The sequence below is a fragment of the Polyodon spathula genome, chromosome 12 (genome assembly GCF_017654505.1).
Source record: "Polyodon spathula isolate WHYD16114869_AA chromosome 12, ASM1765450v1, whole genome shotgun sequence".
Classification (NCBI taxonomy): Eukaryota; Metazoa; Chordata; class Actinopteri; order Acipenseriformes; family Polyodontidae; genus Polyodon; species Polyodon spathula.
The window spans coordinates 43,492,010-43,518,737 of record NC_054545.1 but is presented as its reverse complement, the minus strand read 5'-3'; the positions used below and the strand labels follow the sequence as shown (position 1 = coordinate 43,518,737).

General features: G+C 42.9%; 1 protein-coding gene across 2 annotated transcripts in view; it reads left to right on the top strand.

Moving 5' to 3' along the window:
- LOC121323921 (insulin-like growth factor 2 mRNA-binding protein 1) overlaps positions 1-18,363 on the top strand; it is a 40,118-nt gene extending 21,755 nt beyond the window's left edge. The window contains exons 3-15 of one of the 2 annotated variants that reach the window (XM_041265256.1): positions 10,609-10,657; positions 10,860-10,911; positions 11,225-11,288; positions 12,407-12,697; positions 13,076-13,210; positions 14,049-14,171; positions 14,816-14,951; positions 15,505-15,633; positions 16,012-16,128; positions 16,437-16,511; positions 16,754-16,885; positions 17,552-17,665; positions 18,113-18,363. In XM_041265256.1, coding sequence (XP_041121190.1) covers positions 10,609-10,657; positions 10,860-10,911; positions 11,225-11,288; positions 12,407-12,697; positions 13,076-13,210; positions 14,049-14,171; positions 14,816-14,951; positions 15,505-15,633; positions 16,012-16,128; positions 16,437-16,511; positions 16,754-16,885; positions 17,552-17,665; positions 18,113-18,292 — 1,597 coding nt within the window. In that variant the 3' untranslated portion in view covers positions 18,293-18,363. Of the gene's footprint in view, positions 1-10,608; positions 10,658-10,859; positions 10,912-11,224; positions 11,289-12,406; positions 12,698-13,075; positions 13,211-14,048; positions 14,172-14,815; positions 14,952-15,504; positions 15,634-16,008; positions 16,129-16,436; positions 16,512-16,753; positions 16,886-17,551; positions 17,666-18,112 lie in introns of both variants that reach the window. The other variant, XM_041265255.1, reaches the window with a different exon arrangement.
- The last annotated feature ends 8,365 nt before the right edge of the window (positions 18,364-26,728 follow it).

The window sequence follows — 26,728 nt, the reverse complement described above, 5'->3', positions numbered from 1 at the left end:
GCGTGTCTGTGATGTGTGTTTTTTTGGGTTTTCTTTTTTTTTTTTTTTTTTTTTTTAAATACTCGGGGTTTTAAAACTACCATTAGGCCTAGTTGTAGTTTAGCAAAATATATTAAACTCGAAGATCGTCTACAACACGGGCCATCGAGTTAGTGTAATCTAGCACGAGTACAATACAAGGTGCTAATTTTGTTTCATTTTCGCAGATTTATAATGTTCTGCACCAACAAAATGTCGATAGCCCATATGACCTATAGTGTTGGTGCGACTCCTCGCTTCTGATAATTCAATTTTATAAACAGCACTAACAGGTATGGCGTACCCCTAATAAATATAAATATATATGTGTGTGTGTGTGTGTGTGTGTGTAAGTGTGTGTGTGTGTGTATATATATATATATATATATATATATATATATATATTATATATATATATATATATATAAAACAAGTAATCTGCATAATAAACCACACATTCATACGTAGGTCAACAAAACAATGCGAAATTCACCAGGTCAAACAGACCTTAAGAATGTACAGGCCCTGTGCTTTATTGTGTGTGTGTGTGTGTGTGTGTGTGTGTGTGTGTGTGTGTACGTGATTTATTTATTTAAAGAAAAGTGAAACAGCGATATTTGGTGACCGGTAATCCTGCAAGCATAACATCACATACCGGTACAAACTAGAGGCCAGCTCGCAGCGCTGCCTTCCTGTACCAGCGCCTAGCACTAACACAACTTCCCCCATTTAGATTCTCGAAAGGCGGGACCTTGTGGCTCAAAGCTTAAAGTCTAACAATCTCCACTCAACAAACAAGGGGGACGTGAGTCATAAACACAAAACGCTAAATGAATACACGATCTAACATTATATAAACATTACATTTTTTTCTGATGTGTCACAGCAACCTCACAAAATGATCTATAGTGCAGGTTGTTATTGAACACAGCTTTGAACTTTGACCTACTGGAGAGGCCCCCCGCCTCCCCTCCCTCAGTCCTTTTTTTATGGTAGGTACAAAATAAATATGTACGTTAAGCCCCATTCACAGTGTTTTGCATGTGCGTATCTGTCATTATATGTACAGTAGGTGCACATGCAAACGACACGCAAATCTAATTATATAGGCTGTCATTTACATTGTATACGACATTAAAATCTCACAGTAAAACCATATTGCCGAGATTTGTTAATCAGCGCACAACGATTCTAAACCACTTATAAAGCACGTGGGAACATTTTATATATATATATAGATAGATAGATAGATAGATAGATAGATAGATAGATAGATAGATAGTTGGACAGAGAAACGTTGTATTGTCATTCAACTTGGCTATTTTATATACCACTACATAGGTTTTAAGAATTGGTTGCTGTGTTTTAAAACACTGGCATGCTAGCACTGATCTCTCCCTATAAAAATATTGTAAAAGCGCTTTTTCCTTTAGTTCCACCATATATACATATATTGCTTTAAATCTGCCCTCTCCAATATATTCACTAGAGCTGCGTGGTGTGCAGAGATTGGAAAACCAGCAGCACATAATGCGCACCCTGTAGACCATGCTTGTGTGTGCTGTGGGGCTCCGCTATTGTTTTTAGATGTTTACAATATATACCCTCTCTCTAGCCTGAGCATGTGGTGGGGGGATGGTGGGGGGTTGGTAGAACTGCAATTGTTGTTTTTCTTTCATTTCTTTCCTTTTTAAAGAGTTTCTTTTAAGTTTCAAGCCCTCCCTCATTCACTCCAAAAGCCCACTCCTCTTTCAAAGCCCTGTTCCCTACCCCTGAGCTCCTTCGTCCAACACCCCCTTTTCCCCAGACCTTTTTAAATAGAGCAACCACAGCATTCCTAATCTGGAGCAGGGGCAAAGGTTAGGATCCGAGGTCGGGACTGATCACAAAGTCGGGTGGGAAAATAAGGAGGAGCTGGGGGGGGGGGGGGGGGTGACCGAGTACGTTCTGGTTTTGTAGGAGGTGAGGGGGGTCAACAAGAAATTCAGGAAATGTTAACTTTCCTAGGATTGCTTGCACAGAATGGGTCCCTGTGTGAACCTCGGTCATTTCCAGGTGAAGAGCTGGTGCTGGAAGATTTGTTCAGCTTGTTTAAAAAGGCTGTAACCTCAAAGCTATTATATTTTAATAATATCATTTAATTATTATATATTATCTTAACTGAACAAAAGAAAGTGCTGAATTCTGTTAGGATGGCTTGTTTATGTGCAGTTTTGCAAACGTTGTCTTTTGTATTGAAGCGTGCAAAATGTTCTGATGTCACCAACGGGTGGAACTGTATGGGAAATCCTTACTCCTGTTACAAGAAGGCAATGCAAAGTAAAATAAAAGGAGAATAAATATACCCTGTGACATTGAGGATTGAGTTGCACAACCCATTGCTTGAGGTTCAGGTGTAACTGATAGAATCTTGTGCAATCACGTTAAAACAGGAAATTATTATTATTATTATTATTATTATTATTATTATTATTATTATTATTATTTGTTTTTTTTCTGCTGGCTGTCACCCATTTGGGGTAATTATCACACAGCGGCTGCTTGGAGCCCTGGAAAGCCTCATTGGGCTGCAGCTCCGTGATTATGGAGCCTGTTGCGTGAATCCAGGAAGGACACTTCAGCTGGTTAGAGACAAAACTAAACATTTAAAGGCTTTTAAAAAATAAATAAATAAATAAATTCTTGCAAGATCAAGCATCCACAGTGCTGGGAGTTTGGAAGTGCTTGCTTTTCTCTCTCCCTGCTCACTTCCTTGATTCCTTCCTTTCTGTGTTTTGGGTATTATAGAGCAGGTGTTGAAGTAAGACTCCTATTGCGTAGCACTTTCATCCATTCCAGGTTTTACTGAGCTCAGTTAGCCACAGTGTATGGGTAACAAGCTCAGGTGTGTCAGTGAAACCAGAAATAGGTCAAACCTATATGCAATGGGAGTGTTATTTGCATCCCTTGTTAGTTTTTTGTTGTTAGTGTTAGTGTGTGCGTGTGAGTGTTTTTCATAGTGCCCTTTTTATAGTGCCAACTTATTGTGTTGAGGTTTAGAACAGGAAATCGCCACTGTATGGTCAATGCAGAGTCCTTGTGAACACTATAGGTGACTGGGTTACCCAATTCTAGCAAGAAGGACCCCCTCAGACGCAGCCCAGGCACACCCTGTCTAATCAGAGCCCTGTGTTGGTAGTCTGTCACCCTCAGTCCCAGTGAACACCCTGCCTGGGAGCGGGGCAGCGTGTGAGCCTCTCTCTCTCTCTCAATCTCTCTGCCATGCGCTCTGTCAGTCGTGGCTCGTCTATCTCCTGTCATGTCAGTCTGCCCGCAGTGGCTGCTCCTGTAACCAGTGCTGAGGGTGATTGGAATTAGCAGTCCCAGGGTTAAGGGACAGGACTCCTCAGAGGCTGTGCTTCAGCTGTGCAAAGTTTGTCCAGGTCGGCTTGCCAATTCGGTGGTCAAAGCATGAGTCTTATCCATTTCTTTCTGGTCAAATAGATACATTCATACGTACACACATATATCCATGCACACATGCATATAGCTGTGCATGCATCTATATATACATGCATACATACACACATGCATACAAACATGTAAACATAAAGAAATTTACAGCATACAGCAGCCCATTCAACCCACCCAAGCTGGTCTCGTACTTCTTAGCTGATTAATCTCAAATCTTTGTCAAGTCGAGTCTCAAAGAATCTCACTGATTCAGCATTTTTAACTCTTTGTAACCCATTACAACCCCTCCCCACTTTCTGAGTAAAAATGTCTCTGCTGGCTAGGGTTAACTTTGTCACCTTTTTTTAGAATATTTTATTCAATCAATTCCACCCTAATTACTGTTTGTTCTCGAGTAAACTTTCACACCTACATACATACATACATAATGGCTGAGACGTATTCCGTAACATTCTCATTTCAGTTCATTTTTGCAAAGCACACAGTGCTGTCTCTTTGGTTTGGGGGGCTTAAATGCACAGCGCAGATTTTAAGACAGAAATACATGAAAACAAGTTGTGTGCTGAACAAAGTAGTTTTATTTTCTGTTTTACTCATTCAAGTTTGACTGTTTTTTTGTTGTAATGGTGCTACACAGTTGGGACAGCTCTGGCTGTGAGTGATTCGATACAGTCAACACTGTAACACACCATGAAATAAAATGAGTTTGAAAAGACAATGTGAAGCGAGGCCGTGCTAGGAGAGAGGAGATCCAAGTGGTCTCTAGAAAGCCAAGCATTTTTTTGGGGATGAGTAAATATTCATTTAAAATGGGATGCTTAGTGTTGCCAGGATAGCCCCTATTAAAAATTTACTAGCCAAATCCTTTTTTTTTTCATTCCTGTTTCTAGTGATAGACTGTACTACAGAACTGTAATTGAATCCTTATACACCATGTCAGGTTACCCTTTAAATACAGAAGGATTGCCCTTCACAAGTCTGCATTTGAATATGTATACAGTGCATGTGTGTGTATGCATATATAAATATGTACTATAGAGAAAATATTTTAAAAAGTAGTTGTGACATATTTGTGTGTGTGTGTGTGTGTGTGTATATATATATATATATATATATATATATATATATATATATATATATATATATATATATATATATATATATATATATATATTCAGTATAAAGGTATGTAACATATTGATTGTATTTTTACTTTTTTTAATTAGATTTTTTAATTTAAATGCACTGTTGCTTTTATTGAGTCTTTTATTGTGTTGACTGTTAATTGTATTTATTTATTTTGCTCCAATGAGAGCACTCCAGTGGCATTGAAAAGGTTAACAGAAGAGCAGGAGCTGCTGATTTTGCCTGTGTTGTGTGATGACCTTTCACCCCCATGGGGGGTGAATGAGTTGGAGAGAGGGGGAGAGGGGGTGTGTGCATATTCCTGTTAAATGGGAAGACAGTCAAAGAGAGCAGAAGATGGTCCTAAAAGCCGGAGACACGACCACGCTGCAGCAGTGAAGCTGAGCTGGAGAGACGTGACCCCCCCCCCCCCCCCCCCCCCCGAAGATGATTCCTCTGAGTACCAAGCCACAGATTTGTCTTGTGGTCATCTACCGTTTGAATCAGTAAACAGCCCCTGATCCAGGGCACCAGCACACGACAACCCTCGCGATCACGTAATATTACATCACACAGCACCGGTTCAAAGGTTACAAAATTGGTGAAGTTTGGAGAAGACCGGGGCAGAACCAAGGCAGTTACACCACGTTCACCATGTTTTCACTTACTGGGTTGTTATGTGCTGTGCTCACTGGCTGTTACACTGACCTACAGTCATCCTTGAGCAATCAGCTAATTCAATTAGGTGTTTGGATCTTTAAAAAAAAAAATAACTAAATTACTACTAGCTACCACACTGACCTAGAATCATCTAACTAATAATGTAATGCTAATACTGAGTTACAATCTTTTTATTACTGATATTTGTTAATAATTTGCTTGTGAATACCCCAGACTCCCATTGCTTCCTTATAATCGATCAGTCATTTATTGAGTATTATCTCTTGGTGGGGGCTGTGGTCAGTGTGGCTATTATCCAATCAGATTAAACAGATGGGCTATTGTTAGGAGGCTTGAGGTGGGGGAAGGGGGCTTGCCGCTTATTGGCCTTCGCTGATTGAAGACTGACCCCTCCCTCTGACCCTAGTGCAGGTCAGGAACGGCCGAGGCTGATGAATGCGAAGATGTGGCCATCATGTTTAAAGATGAGAGGGAACCACTGACCTGCCGTACAGGGCTTTGATCGTCCAGCAGCACAGGGCACCCTCAGAAAAGTGTAACAAAGCAAAGTGGAAGCATAGGCAAGCATTGCAAAGCACATTATAAAACATGGCAAACCAGGGTAAACGATGAGTGTAAATACTGCTTATCTGCGCAACACACTCATAATTGTTAAATATTGTGTTTGTTGAATGCAACATTGTATACTGTGAGCTTTTGAAGTTGGGGGTTTATGACACCTTTGTTTTCCAAGCCAGTTAGAATTGTAAAGAGCATTGAATACTTGTTTCGATATTTCAAAGAATATCCAAACATGGGAGGAAAAAATGCCCTGTTTGCAAAAGTCTTGAAAAAGTGTTTTTGGAGACCACACCTGTGGTGTCTTGGTTGGGCTTGTGTCGGCCTCCCAGGTCCTGTGCTGTAATGGAATCGTATTGTGCACACTGAGCAGGGCTGCTCCGCCATTCGCCCATTTGAAAAATGACAGGATGTTGCAGTTGAGTACATGCGTTGCTACTTACTGTGAAACCAGTTTCCTGGACTGACCCTTGACCTGTGTTTTGCAGCGAGGGCCTGTCAGGGTTACCACGGCAGCTTGCTGCAGTTGTTGCTTCGAGGAAACGGTTAACGTCCGATTTAAAAAAAAAAAAAAAGACATGAAGAGCAGATTTGTCATAGGTTTTGTTTTTAATAAAATTATTTCTCCCCCCCCCCCCCCCCCCCAAAAAAAAAGATACCATGGTCATTACAACCTGTAACACACGAATGTGTGTGTGTGTGTGTGTGTGTGTGTGTGTGTGAGTTGTGTGTCACTATGTGTGTGTGTGAGGGGTGAGCGAGTTTAGTGTGCTCCTGTGAGTCTGGACACTCAATTTAGACTTTACCTCCGCTCTTGTGCCCCCCCCCCCCCGCACCAGGGGGCGTTGTTGTCAACAAGGTCAGAGTTCAGAGTTCAGAGAGTAATCGGGAGCCATCTCGTTGGGACAGGAAGGAATTTGATCAGGGTGGGAAGAGTGAGCGAGCGGCAAGAACAGAACATCAAAGGGGGTGGGGGTGGGGGTACTGCTAGTGTGAATGGGAGGAATTTCTGAAGGCTTTTTTAGTGGTGGTCCAGGCGAGATTAATGGACGTGGGGTTAAATCTGATCCACAGTCTAATGATTATCTTGTAATTTAGAGCATTACGGCTAGAATCAGTTCCCCTTTAAGAATACTGCTTCCCCTTTTAGTTGTTTTTTTAATGTGGAGTGTACCAGGAGAGTTTTAAACATTTCGAATTTCACTGAAACGCATAACCGTTGTCAAATATTTTTCATATTCCATAATTCAGTCTTTTTCCAGACACACGCAGTCTTTTATACGTGTTGCAGTCATTTATAAAGCAGTGACGGAGGGCTTGTTATGTTGAATCATTTTCTGATTGGTTACAAGCATACCCATTACGTTAAAGTTTAGACGTTTAAACGTGTTTAATCCCAGAGTTTAAACGGAAAGGAAACTTAAACTAACACCCATGCTCCAGAGCTACAAAACCAGCGGGACACCAGGAGCAGTAATTGAAGTGCTGCCTCCTCTCCCTCAGTGCCTTTCTCTGCTGCTCTATAACCCCAGTGCTCCAGTTGTTGTTCTCCTCTGCTCTTTGCACTTGCTTCACGATTGAGGCCCCCCAGTTTGGGTTTGATCTTGCCTCCCGTCTCTCTTTTCGAATTCTTTCCACCCTGGTTGTTTGTTGCGCCGTGTCCTCCCTCCTGCTTCCTCATTGTATTCACAAAGCCTTTCAAATGCAGGTCAAGCCCGTCCTTCTCTCTCTCTCTCTCTCTCCCCTCCCTCTCCTCTCTCCTATCTTTCCTCCCCCCTCCCCTCTCGCTCACCCTTCTCTCTCCTCTCCCCTCTCACTCTCCCTCCCTCCCCTCTTTCCTCTCCTCTCCCCTCTCACACCTCTCCCCGCTCACTCTCCCTCTTTCCCGCTGGTCCCAGCCCTGGCATCTCCTGCTCCCCTATCAGTAACCCCAAGACCCTATTCCCCAGATAGACAGTGTGTCAGGGGGGTAAGGGACTGAGTAGGGTACTCTAATTAAAGGACCTCTCTCCCCACCTATGTTACTTGTATACATGCTGCTGACATTCCGTACGGTTTCTTATTGGAATATGCAATGCTGACCAACGCCCAGCTTTCACACAATATATTTATCTAGATATATACAGTAGTCTCTGGCTAAGACCACCGCACACAGTCTGCCAAGGCTAATCAGGATATGAGTCAATAAATATAAATGTATTTATTACTTACGTCATGACGCACATGCCTCACCATATGAAGTGAACAGATTAATTAAGAGAAAAGCAATAGGCAAGCGTGTGTTAATAAGGTAACATTAATAAACTAACTGACCAATTAAATGAACGCTCCCCTACATACGTTCTAAACTGCGGCTGTAACGGTAGTTGTTAGTAGGAGAGCACTATTCCAGACAGGCATGAATTTGAACACAGTGGTTAACACAGCACCCCTACACACGATGAAAAATGCAGCCGCTATAGATTACCCGCGATGACCAGTCCTTTTTGAAAAAGACTGAATAAACCATTTGAATTGAAGTTTGATGATGAGTTATCAGGTTACAAAACAGTACTGCAGCAGCTATTGGTGCCTAAAAGGTGTTCATTTACAATGGGAAAATTCACCACCCTAAGCCAAAGTCTTCTCTTAAGAGCTGTTCCAGTACGCAGAGACTACTGTATATCTCCACAGCAAACAAGCAGGGTGAAGGCACCCTAACCAAACCTATCAAAGAAGTAGCATTGGATTTACAGTAATAGGAACCGCTGTGAATGATTAGAAACATGCAAATCTCAGGAGACATCTGTCTACTCGTTAAGAGTAATGAGCCTCAGCTGTTCTTCCTTGCTACTCTGAAACATTAGGAGTTAGTTCAAGCTCAGTAAGTGCTGTGTGAACACTGCCCATTGTCAGCCTGCCCTGCGTTTTAATGCTCAGCCTGTAGACTGCACAGATTTATGTGAAAGAAAAGCCATGCTGATTGGAGGTCGGGTGGTGTGGCTGTGGCGCTGACACCCGAGCTCTCCCCGCCCTTTTGTCCTCCCCCCAGTAGGCGTGTCTTGTAAGGTGCAACCCGGTTGGCGGACAGGATTGGGGCGTGTCCCCCTCTCACTCTCCCTTAAAAAAAAAAAAAAAGACTCCCTGTGCTTCAGAATCGGGACATTCCTGGCATTCCGGACATGTTAACTCTCGAGGCGCTGGCCCTGTCCTTGTTTTCCTAAAATATTAAAGCTCATGGATGTGCAGTGACTTGCAGCTGGTGCTTGGAGTTTTGCACAGCTCTCTCTCTCTCTCTCTCTCTCTCTCTCTGTGATGGTTGTGATTTATTAACTCACAGTGCGCTCCCCAGTCAGGCAGTCGGGTCCCACCGTCTCTTGCGACGCTTGACTGGCTCTGGGGTTAGTGACAACCACAGCAGTTACTTCAGCAGCTTTTAAAAGTGCAAATAACTATCTAAGCCTGGGTGTGTGTGTGAGCATGTGTGTGCTTGTGGGTGTGTGTCAGTGTGTCTCGGTGTGAGTTTCTCTATTCCCAGTGGAAGTGTTTGGGTGACATCATGCATGGAAGCCGTACAGTGATGTAAACCCGAAGATACTGTTGCAGCTGATAATGCAGAGGCAGCCAGCTGCAGGGATTTATAATTAGACGGATGGAATTCCCTGTCAAAAGCCAGGAGAGGAAGTGCTGAGTCTCTCTGTGTGTATGTGTGTTAGTGTGTGCATAGGTGTAATTTACAAGGGGGACATGCCCCCCAAACTTTTGCATTATTTCAGATAGAATAATCTTTATGCATGCATCAGCTACAGAACCCCCTCCCCCGATTGTGTGCAGTATAACCATGGGAAAAGCAAGAGAGGAAAACTGCAAAAACTGACCTTGAATAATTATAGCAGTGAACATTTTATAATGTAATTAAGGTTATGAAGTTTGCCACTTTTTCCAGTTCCATTATGGGCTTTGTTATGTGGTTGCCTTTATTGGTAAATGCTAGTCTGTGTTTTACATACACGTGCGTGTGTGCGTGTGTGTGTGTTCATAAGAAATGCATTTCAATATTGTTTTGAAATACTCTTTATTACACACAGTAAAACGTTATATTTTTCAAAAGGTACTTTGTAATTTAATACGTAATATAGTACACACAGCACAAAGCAAGAAACTGAATATAACAAAAAAATAATGTGTGGACTCAAAAATAATAAATCCTATCATTTGTACAAAAACTCTGCCCGTCTGTCTTCCTGTCCAGCAAAATGGTCGTGACCCATACCCTGCCTGGCAACAGACACGTCAAGATTAATTCTAATTATGATTGGTGGAGGCTAGCCGCAAACTTGTATCTTGTAGCCAATAAAAATACAATCAAACCTGACAGACAGAGGGTGACTGCAGGTGGAAGACACAGAATCCCACCCATTTTGAGGCTGCATGTTAGCCAATAGCAATACAGTAGACCTTGGAAACCATGCTTCAGGATCTAAAATGTATGGAACAGGCACTAGAGGTGAAACGAACACACCCGCGATACACGGCTGTCACAGATCAGTATAGTTATTACACTGCGAGTCGCCACTGATATACTGAGTGTGTGTGTATATAAATATATAATCATCTACAGCCACAAGTAATTTTAGTTTGGTGTTTTTTGCAAATTTGTCAATATAATGGGAGCCACCAAACCTTTATGGACATACATTAAGACATACATGGGCTGGGTCAAAAAGTGCCAAAATATTTAGCTTGTTGTCAACTTCTTATTAATATATCCTTTTTTGTTGTGATTTCTTTCAGGACTCGTAAAATCCAAATCCGGAATGTTCCCCCACACCTGCAATGGGAGGTGAGAAACACACACCTATTCAATGCTCAAGAGGACTTGGCCTGTATTACCTGCTGCTTTGGTTCTAGCTCTGTAAAATGAACAGGTGTTTCACTTCTTTCAAAAAACAGGAGTTAATTAAAGACTAGAGTAAATGCTTTGAAAATATGGCCCGTAGTCTCTGCCACATTAATACCATGTTGCCTCCTGTGTTTCTTTGCAGGTACTGGATGGTCTGTTGGCCCAGTATGGGACTGTGGATAACTGTGAACAAGGTAAGGACGTTTTTAAAACACCTTCAGATTAAGGTCCCCCGAGTGTCTCCTCTGGTAAAGGCGCAGCCGCGTGGCGTGCAGGGTGAGTCACACAGTGCAGGGTCGCATCCTGGCTGTGCAAAGTCACCAGCGTCACATTGGCTCTGGCGCTCCCATGGGTGAGGGAGACAACCCTAAGAAAGCCTTCTAGTCGACTGAAGATGTCGAGGAAAGGCCTCTTGAATCGTCACTGAACTTGCTTTCAGTTTCTTTGAGTGATTGTAAATGGATGTGCCTGTGCCCTGCTCACTCTCCCTGTCCTCTCCTCCCACAGTGAACACAGAGAGCGACACTGCCGTGGTTAACGCGACGTACGGCACACGGGATCAAGCCAGACAGTAAGTGTGCAGATTCGCTGGCGTCGGGGTTCACCATGAGATGTGTGCAGCAGTTTTTCCATGCTGTGCATTCCCCAGAGTTTACCCTGCTTTGCCATGTTTATTAATATGCTTTACCACACCACTCTGGGCTTTACCGTGCTTACCTATGCTTTACTATGTTTTCACTATCCTGTGTTGGACCTTGCTGTGATTTTACTACGAGAGACTTTTCTAAGGCTAAAGTGTAAAATACATGTTTTATTTATGACTCCGGACCATACGTGAAGAAATGAAGTGCATGCACTATTGCACTACTAATATGTAATTGTAGTTATAACTTGTTGCATCATATGTTATATTGTATTCTATTTGTATTATTTGCACTTACTGTAAACTACTGTATTTAAATATGAATCTTGCATTGTAACCCTGTACTGTAACACCTGTAAGTCGCCTTGGATGATGAAGAAGAAGAAGAAGAAGAAGAAATGCATACACACTGAGACATAGAGGCACACAAAACATCTTCTGTACAACCAGCGCCATCTGTCTGTAGCTTAGCATACAGCAACACACATTGCATTTTTGTGTGGTCAAGTAAACATACAGGGACCGGGCTAGCTCTTACTTTCTGATTTACACATCAAGAAACTGTGAATTAATATATATAATGTACACACAGTTGTAGTCAAGTTTATATACCCCTATTAAGAAATATCTTTTGTCTACTGGACATACTAACTTTTAATTGGTCATGTTTTAATTTAAAACAAAACAACACAATGCATATTTAATGCAATGTCCAGGTCTTTAGAATTGGTGGTCTGCCATGCTCTATACAACACTAAGGCCAAAATCAGATGGGCAGTAATGTCCTGAAAAGAAACAGCTGCTTGGATTTGTGTGGATCACTGTTCACCACAGATCTTAAGAAAAGCAGCGATCATCACAAACCCAAGCAGCTGCTTCGTCACTCTTTTCACTCGGAGTGGTGAAGTGGCCTAATCAACAGCAATGACCCTCACCTGTGGAGAGCTCGATCTGTATAATCGGTTTGTGCAGCACTGTGAGAGAGGATGACAGGGGGCAGTATGTAGACTGTGTTTATCCCTGACCTGTCTGTCCTCTCTCCCCAGGGCGATTCAGAAGCTGAACGGATACCAGTTTGAGAACAACTCCCTACAGGTCTCCTACATCCCTGATGAGCAGTCCGCACAGGGGGGCCAGCAGGGGCCCGACAACGGGAGGAGGGCGGGCTACGGCTCCCGAGGGAACCCCAGACAGGGCTCTCCCGGAGCAGGGGGCCCCCACAAACATCAGCACGCAGACATCCCCCTGAGAATGCTCGTACCCACACAGTACGTGGGGGCCATCATCGGGAAGGAGGGGGCCACCATCAGGAACATCACCAAGCAGACCCAGAGCAAGTGAGTCCAACAGAGATACACAGAGACAATGAGAGACACACAGACACTGAGCTATACAGAGACAGAGACAATGAGAGACACACAGACACTGAGATATAGAGATCGAGACACACATATAGATAGAAACGCTGAGAGACATACAGAGATAAACACACACACACACAGACACACACTAGCACGCAGACACACACTAACACAGACACACTAATACACACACACACACACACACACACACACACACACACACACTAATACATACACACACACACACACACACACACGCACACAGACGTTTCTGCAGACAAGCAGACCCAGTTTTAGTGTATGCATTGAGCCTGCGTGTCTCTGTGACCCCCTACACTGATCTCTGTGTTTCAGGATCGATGTGCACCGCAAGGAGAACGCCGGCGCTGCCGAGAAGCCGATCAGCGTCCACTCGACTCCCGAGGGCTGCTCTGCCGCCTGCAAGATGGTCCTGGAGATCATGCACCAGGAGGCCAAGGACACCAAGACGTGAGTCTCACCCAGGGAACAGGGGAGCAAGGCAGGGAAACTACCTTGGAAACAGGGCAGGGAGGCGGCACAGCTACCCAGGGCACAGGGCAGGGAGGCAGGGTAACTACCCAGGGAACTGGGCGGCTAGTCAGGGGAGTAGCCCCATGTAAAACTTTACCGCAGTAAATTTGCACATAATTTTGCAGTTTTCCCCCATGTTTATACTTTGCATTTACCCTAGTTTACACTGGTTTGCCATGTTTTTTGACATGCTTTACCATGTTTCGATATTCTTTACAATGCTTCCCTATGCTGTACCCTGTGTTCTCTATTCTTTATTAGACTTTCTTATGCTTTTACTTTTGGGAAACTTTTATTAAGTAGCAATCAGGTAACCAATCACCATTCAGTCTACTGCTCAGCTATCCCTCAGTAAAAGCCCAAAGAAGATTGGGCATACAAATAGGGAGGACACAAAGAATTTTAAAGAATTGGTCCAATCAGAGCTGACTGGATTGTGTTGCTTGTCCAGTCAGAGTTGACTGGATTGTGTTCCTTATCCAATCAGAGCTGACTGGATTGTGTTGCTTGTCCAATCAGAGCTGACTGGATTGTGTTGCTTGTCCAATCAGAGCTGACTGGATTGTGTTGCTTGTCCAATCAGAGCTGACTGGATTGTGTTGTTTGTCCAATCAGAGCTGACTGGATTGTGTTGTTTGTCCAATCAGAGCTGACTGGATTGTGTTGCTTGTCCAATCAGAGCTGACTGGATTGTGTTGCTTGTCCAATCAGAGCTGAGTTGAACGTGTTTTTTGTCCGAGCAGAGCTGACTTGAACCTGTTTCTTGTTTAATCAGAGCGGAGGAGGTACCCCTGAAGATCCTCGCTCACAACAACTTTGTGGGGCGTCTGATCGGCAAGGAGGGGAGGAACCTGAAGAAAGTGGAACAGGACACTGACACAAAGATCACCATCTCACCGTGAGTCTCTGTGCACTGTGTGCCAGCCCAGGCCACCCTACCCAGCCCAGCCTAGCCCAGGCCACCCTACCCTACCCAGCCCAGCCCAGCCCAGGCCACCCTAACCAGCCCAGCCCAGCCCACCCTACCCTACCCAGCCCAGGCCAGGCCAGGCCACCCTACCCTACCCTACCCAGCCCAGCCCAGCCCAGGCCACCCTACCCTACCCAGCCCAGCCCAGCCCAGGCCAGGCCAGGCCACCCTACCCTACCCTACCCAGCCCAGGCCAGGCCAGGCCAGGCCAGGCCAGGCCACCCTACCCTACCCTACCCTACCCTACCCAGCCCAGGCCAGCCCAGCCCAGGCCACCCTACCCTACCCAGCCCAGGCCAGGCCAGGCCAGGCCAGGCCAGGCCAGGCCACCCTACCCTACCCTACCCTACCCTACCCAGCCCAGGCCAGGCCAGGCCACCCTACCCTATCCCTACCCGGCCCAGCCCAGCCCAGCCCAGCCCACATGTTTTTTCCATTCCCCTCCAGTCAGCTCAGTCCATCCATTCAGACACACACATGTTTGGTTGGCCTGTTCCAACTGGAGGCGAAGTGCACAATGATTCACGTTTCAGTACTGCCCCCCTGCCCCCCTTTGCCCCCTTGTCCCGCAGGCTGCAAGACCTCACCCTGTATAATCCCGAGCGCACCATCACTGTAAAGGGCCCCATTGAGGCGTGCTGCCAGGCCGAGGAGGAGATCATGAAGAAAGTGAGGGAGGCGTATGAAAACGACATTGCTGCCATGAACGTGAGTCTGCCTGCCTGCCTGCCTGCCTGCCTGCCTGCCTGCCTGCGCTGTGAATCACATTGCATGGCTGTGCCATGCGGTACTGTACTATACTGTGTGTTGCTGTGCTGTACTGTTCTGTAAATGACATTACATTGCTCTACTGTACTATATTGTGCATTGCATTGCTGTACAATTAATTACACTGCATTGCTGTGTTGTACAATGAATTACATTGCATTGCTGTACAATTAATTACATTGCATTGCTGTACAATGAATTACATTGCATTGCTGTACAATGCATTACATTGCATTGCTGTACAATCAATTGCATTGCATTGCTGTACAATGCATTACATTGCATTGCTGTACAATGCATTACACTGCATTGCTGTACAATCAATTGCATTGCATTGCTGTACAATGAATTACATTGCATTGCTGTACAATGAATTACATTGCACTGCTGTGTTATACAATGAATTACACTGCATTGCTGTGCTGTACAGGACCGTCCCCTCTTGTGATTTCTGTGCTCACCCACCCCCCTCTGCTCCTGGTTCCCTCCCTAGCTCCAGGCTCACTTGATCCCAGGTTTGAACCTCAACGCTCTGGGTCTTTTCCCCCCATCCACCACCTCCGGCGTACCTCCGCCACTGCAAGGGAACTCAGCTGCCGCCGCCCCCTACGGGTCATTCGGGGTAAGCACACCTTCCATTCAAATTCCCAGACAGGAACAAAAGCAACGCAGCTCTGTAACTGGTTATATATAGTCTATAAAAATGTTACTGATTATGCTGTCAACTGATAGATATTCTACCGGATTCTGATGAGTCCGCGCCCCGGTTTGAATGATCAGTTTGAATTTTAAGAACGTCTAATTGGAAACGTACTCTTTCTCCCTAATGTTAATAAAGCCTGTAATGTCGCCCCTCCCTAAGTCAACACACTTTTGCCAAAATGCTTTTCTAGCTCCTTCTTCAGTGTGCTGGCACAAGATGAAAAGTATGTCAAGAGTCTACTGTAAGAGCAGGGTCTCTGTTTTGATGTACGCTGTTCTTCTAACCCCCCCCCAGCAGACCCCAGAGCAGGAGACAGTCCACGTATTCATCCCTGCACAGGCTGTGGGGGCCATCATCGGCAAGAAGGGCCAGCACATCAAACAGCTGTCCCGCTTCGCAGGGGCCTCTATCAAGGTGCGGGCCGTCTACCTGCCTGTCTGTGTGTCTCTGTCTATAAGACTCTGTCTTTCTCAATCTGTAAGCATCTGCAGTCTGTGATATGCATGGAAATGTTCATTTATTTATTCTAGTAATTTTATTTGTATATTATTTTTACATTACTGTGTAAAAACAGGAATAGCGAGGGGGTTCTCAAATCCCAGATGATTGTGTACAGACCTGCTTGCTATTATATGAATGATGTTTTTTATCTGCCTGTAATTGTAATGCACACCTCACTGGTAAGGTTTTAATGCCTGTATTAACTGGCTGCTCTCTCGTAGATCGCCCCCCCTGAGGCTCCAGACTCCAAGATGAGGATGGTGATAATTTCTGGACCTCCAGAGGCTCAGTTTAAGGTACTGATCCAGTTCTGAGTTTCATTTCTTTTCTTTCCTTCAGTCTGTAGTGAACTCTTTTAAAGGACAGACACACCTGTTAGCTCTGTTAACACTGTCTGTCTTTCTGTCTGAGTGTCGTTCTCTCTCTCTCTGTCTGACTGACTGTCTTTCTGATTGTGTCTCCCTCTGCCTCTCTCTCTGAGACTGTCTCTCTGCTTGCCTGTGTTAACTGTTCCCCTGCCTGTCTGTCCGCTTTGCAGGCACAGGGCCGGATCTACGGGAAGCTGAAGGAGGAGAATTTCTTCGGCCCCAAAGAAGAGGTGAAGCTGGAGACGCACATCAAGGTGGCAGCCTCGGCCGCGGGGAGGGTCATCGGCAAGGGGGGCAAGACGGTGAGAGACGGGACACGGGGACCCCTGTGTGGGCTGCAATGTATTTGTTTATTTAGCAGACACCTTTATCCAAGGCGACTTACAGAGACTAAGGTGTGTGAGCAATGCATCAGCTGCAGAGTCACTTACAACAACGTCTCACCCGAAAGACGGAGCTCAAGGAGATTGAGTGACTTGCCCAGGGTCACACACAGTGAGTGAGACGGGATTTGAACCCGGGATCTCCTGGTTACAAGCCCTTTTCTTTAACCAGCACACCACACTGCCTCCTTTATAGAGAGCTGAGCTGTCTCGCTGACTCACTGATGATTATAAACCTTTTACCAGTCACCTCTATTGCCCAACCCTTTATAGCAATTATAGGAGCTGTTTGAGCCAAAATCTAGTGGAGAGCCCTTATAAAAGTTTCCTCATTGTAAAAGCACAGCAAAGTGTAATAGAGCACAGTAAAAGCATGGTCAAGCACGTATTAGCACTGTACAGCAAAGAGATGTATGGTAAATTTAGTATGGCAAACTATAGTAAATGCAAAGTATAACCATGGGAAAAGCATGTGGGGGAAACGGTAAAATTACTGTGCAGTCCCTTTTTCATTAAAACAACACAGTTCGATATCCAAGGAAAGATTCTAGCCAGCAGAATACCTAATTCATTGAATTCATTCAGGTGAACGAGCTCCAGAACCTCACCGCTGCAGAGGTGGTGGTCCCGAGAGAGCAGACCCCCGATGAGAACGAGCAGGTCATCGTCAAGATCATCGGACACTTCTATGCCAGCCAGGTACACTTATAAAGCTGAGGGGAGAAACATGGCAACACTTCAGGAACAGTGGCTTGAACCTTCTTCCAGTAGGCTGCTGAAGGAATTGGAATTGATATTTTAGAGAGAGTGATTGTTGTGATTTTTCAACTGCTTTCACCTGAAGCTGGTTTAATTGACTCACAGACAGCGGCTTCAGTTGAAGTCCTTTGTTGCCACTGTTGTGAGAAGCTCATTTTAACAGAATTGCAATTTCTATCACCGGTGTGTTGGAATTGATTAAAAGGGAATGGGAATTGAAAAACGGGACTTCACTCCCAGACTGCTGACCTCGGTCGCTTCTCAGTGTTTCTTACCTTCTCACAGGCCGTGGTTTTCTTTGAAAGTTAATATAAACCACGAGCTCCCTCCGGGACTGTAATCAAGTCAGTTTGACCCATCGATTGATTTCTGTTCTTCTCCTCCTAGCTGGCTCAGCGCAAGATCAGAGACATCCTGGCGCAGGTGAAGCAGCAGCAGAAAGGAGGGGCTCACCAGCATCACCAGCATTCCCAGCAACAGCCTGAGGGGGAGGAGGAGGAGGCAGTGCCCCATCCCTCTCCTCCCCAGCCACAGCAGCTTGAGCAGCAGGCGGGGCGAAGAAAGTGAGGCGACAGGGAGCAGGGCGAACACAGAGAGAGAGAGAGAGAGAGAGAGAGAGAGAGAGAGAGAGAGAGAGAGAGAGAGAGAGAGAGTAACAAAGAACAAAAGAAAAAAGATGAAACCCTGCGAAGAGAACATCCAAATGAGTAAATAGAGAAAGATAGAAAAATGTTTTTGAAAACAAAAAAGACAGAAAAGAAAATGAAGACCAGATGCCAGGCCAAAGGATGACTGGAAATGAAAAAAATGTAAATGTTACAAAATGAAAACAAAATGCACTCCCTTAATAAAAGTTCTAGCAAAGTGTAATAAAGCGTAGAGAAAGCATGGTAAAGCATAGAGAAAGCATGGAAAAGCATAGGCAAGCGTGGGAAAGCATGGTAAAGCATAGGCAAGCGTGGGAAAGCATGGTAAAGCATGGGAAAGCGTAGAAAAGCATGGTAAAGCATAGGCAAGCGTGGGAAAGCGGAGAAGCGCGTCGGCAAAAAGCATGGTAAAGCGTAGGCAAGGGGGGGAAAGCACCGTAGGGAAAGCATGGTACCAAGCGTAGGCAAGCATTCGAAAGCATAGGCAAGCGTGGGAAAGCGTAGAGAAAGCATGGTAAAGCATAGGCAAGCGTGGGAAAGCATAGACAAGCGTGGGAAAGCGTAGAGAAAGCATGGTAAAGCATAGCATGGTAAAGCATAGGCAAGCGTGGGAAAGCATAGAGAAAGCATGGTAAAGCATAGGCAAGCGTGGGAAAGCATAGAGAAAGTATAGGCAAGCGTGGGAAAGCCTATTTAAAAAAAAAAAGGTAAACTATGGGAAATAGTCAAACTACCCTGCAGATTTAGTGCAGTAAACGTTTACAAGGGTAGGCAGACAGAACGACCAGCGTGCTGTAGTTTGTACCAACTGAATTGACAGCTTTTGACAAACACAAAGTCTTGGATACCATTTTATATATATATATATATATATATATATATATATATATATATATATATATATATATATATATATATATATATATCCACATCTTGATATTATTTTTCCTCTCCGTCTGAATATTTTTAAATATGCATTATCAAATATTCAAGTTGCATTATTATAAATTTTGTATTGTTATTAATACAATTTTATTTGTATTTTTATTCTCTTACGAGCACACATGGTTTATTGAAACTTTATTAAAATAACATTCAAATAAAACATGACTTTGATGTTGGGGAAAAAAGCTCTCAATTATGAACATAATGGTGGGGGGGTTATAGTTATAAATATATATATATATATATATCCCCTTTCTATAGTGTTCTGTAAGAAGTAAATAAAATGTCTTCATTTCCAGTCATTCTTCATTTTTAAAGGTGTTTTTATTTTAAGAATATAATATAATATAAAGAGATGAAACTATTATATTGCAGCAATGAGGAAACCTAGAAAGCTATGAAGAGAGCGGGGTTGCGTGGCTTGCTCTCGGTACAGTCAGTCGCTCTCTGTGCGTAATGATGTCACCAGAATGCCGATTCCCCTGTCACATGACAAGGCAAGCGAGCATGCGGGAGTAGAGCCAACAATTTGAACATATTTTATTAAAAAAAAAGAATGAAGTGAAATAACCGGCGCGGTGTTAAGACCGGAGTCGTTACAGGGGGTTGAGATGGCGTCATTAATTCGAGTCCAGGGTTGGTAAAAATGAGCGAGCTGTAGTGTATGCGCTCAGTGTTTGCGTTTAAATGTGCTGTGATGACGTATTATATAGAATGATCGAGTCTTCTTGGAACAAAGCATGGGAGCAGAGCAGAGAGCTGAGGGGCGGGAGTGTCCGGTGTTGTTAAAGGGAGGCCCCCTGGCGGGACGGTAGAGCGAAATTCAAACTGAGTGACCTCTAGAACGCGTTGTGTACCCCAGCAGAAAAAATAATCACGAAGCAACATAACGAAAGTGCAAATAGTGTAAACTCTTCTACCCTGATCATTTTCGGAGTGAAACTCCTCAGAACTGTCAGTGTCGCCGAGCTCTTAGAACATGCATCAGTAAGTCACTGTGCGACATTCGCCATCAGTCTGCCCGGCTACTTCCACCAAGCTATCTGAAGAAGGCCGGATGAATTAGTATATAGCGTGATTAGTTACAGTACCTCTCGGGGCTAGTTTGCCCACTTCAAAAAAAGAAACGCTGCTTGATTTATTATACAACATTTATAAACATTGACATAGTGCTGTAAACGCCTAACGCTCCCCCTGTTCCCCGAGAGAGAGAGGAGAGCGCACACGGGTGCGAACCCCTAAACCGAGCGGGACTGCGTCGCTCAGCGGGGCGGGTTTCGGGAGACAGAAGGGAGGAGAGAGGAGGGTGAGAAGGAAAGAGCGAGAAAAGAGAAAATCCTACCTCAAGGTGTAGTTACCTCAATGTTTGTTCCTTACATTTTTTTTTTTTTTTTTTTTTTTTTTTTTTTGCTTTTTGCTATTTTATTTTTGTTTTTTAAATAACATTCCGACTATAGTCTTATAAATTACTTTTTTTCGTTCTTAAACCTTAAAAAAAAACACAGTCAGAGCTGATAGGGTTTTTTTACGTGACAGATCCCGGCCCCTTTTCAGACTGGGCTGGTTGCGTGTTGGAGCAAAATTTGTCGGATAGGCACTCGGTCTCGTAACGTTTTTAAACAGCACACTCCCAGAGCTCGCTTCGAGCTTGTGAGGGATTTTTAAAATGCTTTTTTTTTTTTTTTTTTTTAATAGGTGGGTCTTGTCTGCGGGGTTAAGCGGATACAGGCGTCTTGCGGTCCTGTCACGGTAAACATTGCTGTAGTGTTCTGAGCGGATCAATCCGAAATGGATCGAGGGTTTTATACTGTAGATCCACTACACATTACTCTGGTCCTGTAGTGGTTGCTAAATGCGTCTATAATGGTACCATGTTAACCTCCCTCCGTCTGTTTTATAATGAATCGATGTTTTTCAAATTGTTTGCAACTTCTTGAAACCCACATTCAAACTGTTATCAAAAGTATTGAGTGATGGGAAAACGTTTCATCTTTCCAGCGTGTTTTTCTTTTCATGCAAGCACTAAACGAGCGCTTTTCTTGGGCTGGGGTATTTTCGTGGTAGTATTGCATGTTATGCATCGTGTAAAATCGAGTATTTAAAATGCGTGTGACGCGGACAGCCAGACCTCCAGACTACGACGCTTTGTAAAGAAACAAAAAATAAGAGAAAACACAGATTTACAAAATGACAAGGACAGCCTCGGTTTACACATTTCTTCTTTAAACTGAGGAATTTAGACGGGATCAAATATTTTACATGACAATACGTAAAAACACAAAGTGACTACAGGATAAACAAAACCTGTAGCCTAGTATAACGCGTAACTAGCAGAAAAATAAAGGAGAAAAAACCGTAGAAATCTGCATCCGTGTTAAATATGGACCTTATGAGAAGATAGTCTATTCCATTGTGTGTGCTTCCGTTTTTGTTTTAAGAGAGGGGTTATCTATCATTCTGTGTATTTATTTATTTTTTTGTGGGGGATGGGGGGGGGGGGGGTGGGGGGGGGGGGGGGGGGGGGGGGGGCACAGGCAGACAGATTTTTTTTTTTTTTTTTTAATGGCACAAATTGGGGAAAAAAAAGACCACTACAATATTAGAGTCCTGGTCATCATTATTCATGAGATTGAGACACGCCCAGAAGTGACGCACGCATGTGATTATGTGCAATCGTGCTGGAGTCTGACATGCGCCACCTACAGTGCGGGGCGTGTAATGGCACCTGTGTGTTGACGCTTAAATTCAGAATTAGCATTGGGCGCGCACCTAAATTAGCATTGGGCGCGCACCTAAATTAGCATTGGGCGCGCACCTAAATTAGCATTGGGCGCGCACCTAAATTAGCATTGGGCGCGCACCTAAATTAGCATTGGGCGCGCACCTAAATTAGCATTGGGCGCGCACCTAAATTAGCATTGGGCGCGCACCTAAATTCAACGCTACTGTTGACCGTTGACTGAACAAAAACGTCACTATTGTCACAACACTTCCGGGTATTTAGGAACGCTTCGTTGCATTACTAAGCTAAACGGAAAAATTTAAAATGAGCGATTCTGCATATCGGGCCTGCAGCTTCAGAATATAAAGAATATTACAAAATCTTAAAATCAAGTTTTTATTAAATATGCTCCATTACTATATATATATGGGTTGCAGCCATGTTGCCATATTTGCTGGTCTTATTTGTTACACAATGATCCATAAATAAAATAAGTAATGTGCGCACATTAACAATTACCGTTTTGAAATCGGACGGCGGTATCGGTATCTGCATTTAAATCACTTAATCATTTTTATACGGCAGTTTAATCGTGGTAGCGGGTGCCTCTCCTCTCTCTGTGGAGCAGCTCAGCAGCTCTGAGAGTCGGGGAGTTCGTGGAGTCCGAGTCGAGCAGCAGCGCTGCAAGTCACTGGCTCTCAACGCTGAGTTTAGCAAGGATTTTAAGAGTTGATTTTCAGTTTAGCAAGGATTTTAAGAGTTGATTTTCAGTTTAGCAAGGATTTTAAGAGTTGATTTTCAGTTTAGCAAGGATTTTAAGAGTTGATTTTCAGTTTAGCAAGGATTTTAAGAGTTGATTTTCAGTTTAGCAAGGATTTTAAGAGTGGATTTTCAGTTTAGCAAGGATTTTAAGAGTGGATTTTCAGTTTAGCAAGGATTTTAAGAGTTGATTTTCAGTTTAGCAAGGATTTTAAGAGTTGATTTTCAGTTTAGCAATGCTTTTAAGAGTTGATTTTCAGTTTAGCAAGGATTTTAAGAGTTGATTTTCAGTTTAGCAATGCTTTTAAGAGTTGATTTTCAGTTTAGCAAGGATTTTAAGAGTGGATTTTCAGTTTAGCAAGGATTTTAAGAGTGGATTTTCATTTTAGCAAGGATTTTAAGAGTGGATTTTCATTTTAGCAAGGATTTTAAGAGTTGTTGCTTCTCAGCGTTGAATTTAGGAATGCAGCCATTTTCGTTGTGCTGTAACTGAAACGAATCAGACGATTGCGACGACACTAATAACGTGACTGAGCAAATCTAATGTCATTTTACTGTACTTTCTCACACTACTATTTTACATCAGTAATTGTAAATACAATAGATAGTATTGATAGTCCACCCCACCCTGAAATAGGCTAATATAACATTTAACTGTTTACAGAGTTAGCAACTTCTACACTATACACTGCTACCAATAATACATTGCAGCATTAACGAGTTATTGCTTGACTTAAGAAAAACGTGTGCGTGTGCGTGTGCTTGTGCGTGTGTGTGTGTGTGTGTGTGTGATCTTCATGCATATTTGCTATTAATATATTCTAATTATAACTCTGACGTCTAAAGCGCACAAACTGTGGGAAGTCTGGTCTTTACCAGAGATCTACCTGTATGCCCCCCCCCCCAAAAAAAAAATCACAGGGTTGCCTGTCTTTAAAGCCTCTGTTTATAAAATTGCTCCTGCAACGGCACTTAATCAGACTTCGGCATTTTCTTTTTAACGTTTTGTTTTTATGTTTTTTCATTCTGTTTTTATTTTATTTTTTTTATGTTGAACAGCAAGCGGTGTTCGGAAATGACAGCTGGTATAACAACTGTTTCATCGGCATCAACCAAAATCACTAATCCCCAAAAAAATCAAAGTAAAGAAAAAGGAGGGGCGGCATTTTACCTTTGAGAGAATGGAGAGAGAGACATTTAAAGGAAGGGTCGAGTCCAGTAATCTCAATAGAAAGTCGTCTATTGCTGTTATTTGTATTATTGGACTTGACCAGGTAAATTCCTAAAGAACTAGGTAACTACCCCCAGTGGCACTGGAACAGTTTTTAAAGTGGGGGCGCTGAAAGCCATTGACTAAAACTGTAACCCCTGTATATGATAGAAACCATTGAACAAAACTGTAACCCTTGTATATGATACAAGCCATTGAACAAAACTGTAACCCTTGTATATGATATAAGCCATTGAACAAAACTGTAACCCTTGTATATGACAGAAGCCATTGAACAAAACTGTAACCCTTGTATATGATACAAGCCATGCAAAGCCAGCAGCCCTACTTCCAGCGCCCTTGCTATCCCCGTCCCATATTTGAAAAATCACACCAAACATGATGCTGTATTCTGTGGGCTAATTATTATTTTTTTAATTAAACGTGTTTGTCAACATGCTGAAGTCAATCGGAATTGACAATATAGCGGTCTCTCTCTCTCTCTCTCTCTCAATCTCTCTCTCTCTCTCTCTCTCTCTCTCTAGCAGGTCGACGATGGGGACCTCTTGATCACTCTACAAAATCACCCCTCACCCGCTTCCTAAATTTTTTTTTTTTTTTTTGACCAGTCTTTTTTTCTGGTTGCGAGGACTGGGGAATATGAAATACACAAAACCCCATCTAAACCTGGTTCATTTTAATTCTGTATGGTTATTATATTTTCATTATTTTTCTGTTTGTTTTAGACAATATGGCACAGTAGAATCTGTGTGCCAATATAAAAACAAAAAGACACAAATATATACAGTGTGTGTACATATATACACACACACACACACAAAATGATGGTTGATTTGAAAGATATGCAAAAGCTTACATCCTCACATGCAATTTGAGCAATCATCTGGATTTCGTCTCGTGTAATTAACAAACTCAATGTGTGACTTCAGATGGACAAATCGAAAAGAAATACATAGCAAAACAACGCATCAGCCTGTAGCAGCTTTTTGATTGACTGTCTTTTAAAACCGATTCGCTCAGACCTCCATTCAATCGACATTGTTTTACAGAACAGCAACGGCGCTGTCGTGCAGGGCGCCTAGAAGAAGGCAGCCCAGTAAGGTCAGGCTAGACCGGTTGTTTTGTGTAGTCTAGGGTTTCAGATTTATCTATTCTATGGTAATAAAACACCTCGGTACTTGTGTGTGTTTTTCACAATGGGGGTTCAGATGTGTCTGGTTAATACCGTATAGGAGTTAATATATGTACAGTAATGTTTTATCTCTCATTGAAATGCATTGATAGTATCATTTTTAAAAGAAAAACAAACCTATGTTAAAAGTAAAGCAAGGATTTACAGCAGCCTGCCGGGATGGGAATAAGACTCCCATTACATAGCAGTGTGCTTCATTCCTGGCCTTAATATGAGCTTAATAAGACACCTCTGAGCTTATTGCCTATTGAGTGGCAAGCTCGTAATAAAACCTGGAATGGGTGAAAAGGCTATGCAGTAGGAGCCTTATTTCCACCCCTGAGCCTCATACGAAGACTGGTGCAAATGGCCTGGCTGTTATTAGTTGTATTAATCACATGCATGTTCTCTGGTGATCTTGATAGAATCACAAACTGCTACTTTGCAAAGAACTGCAAAAAAGAATCTCCAATGTCTTGTTTTTGTTTTTTGTGTTTCTTTGTGTGAGGTCTACTGAACAGTGGGATATGGCTCTGCCTGGAATAGAGGACACCACCACTGTTAAATCTGCTTTTGATTTATTTATTTCTTCTCAGAACAAACACCCAACACGACTGAAAGGCGTCGTGACAGACGTAACGCATGGGTTTCAAATAATCATTAATGAATTAATACAACTACCTCAACCCGTTTGTCATAAGATTGCTTAACACAAATAAATACTTAAATAAATAAAGATGTAATAATAATAATAATAATAATAATATATTAATTAATTATTATTATCCCTTAGGATTGTAAACGTAATAGAAGAGACGATGGCTCAGCTACGTGTTTTTTTTGTTTTTTTTTTTTTTTTTGTTTGTTTGTTTGTTTTTTTGTTTTTACACGCAAGAATCCTGTTTGTTTAATAATTTGTATTTCTTTTTATTAATATTATTATTGTTATTGTTTTATATTTCTCTCCCGGTCCGGGTTGGGTTTGTAAAAAGAAAGTGCAGAGGAGGGAATGTGTCGACGAGACAGGAAAAAAAAATAATACCGGGCTCAGTTGGGCGGGTTAAATGTGGTAAAGCGATACAAAGGTTCATTCTCGATCCTTCAGATAGAGCCATTTCAGTTATAGTCTACAGAGCAATGACATTTCATAACTGAAGCGCCACGTCCTGTTAATGCGGTCGCGATGGTTACATTCACTGCAGACATCAGACGGCAAAACAATTATCCAACTCCTCCCTCCCAAAAACTCTGTCCAGGTAGCGCACAGACCCGCCTCGCACTTCGAATCCGGGGCGCACGACTTGTGCTGGGGTTTTTTTTATTTGTTTTGTGTTTTTTTTAATTATTTTGTTTGTTTAACCATTAGAATGTTTTTGTTGATCTACCTCTTAAGATATACTAGCAAAAAAAATAGCAATAACAATAGCTTACTAATTAAAAAGTAAAAAAAAAAATCCATTAGTGGCATTTAAAAAAAAAAAAGTGTACAAATACTTTTAACTTCTTCCAAAGATGATTTGTGCTCCCC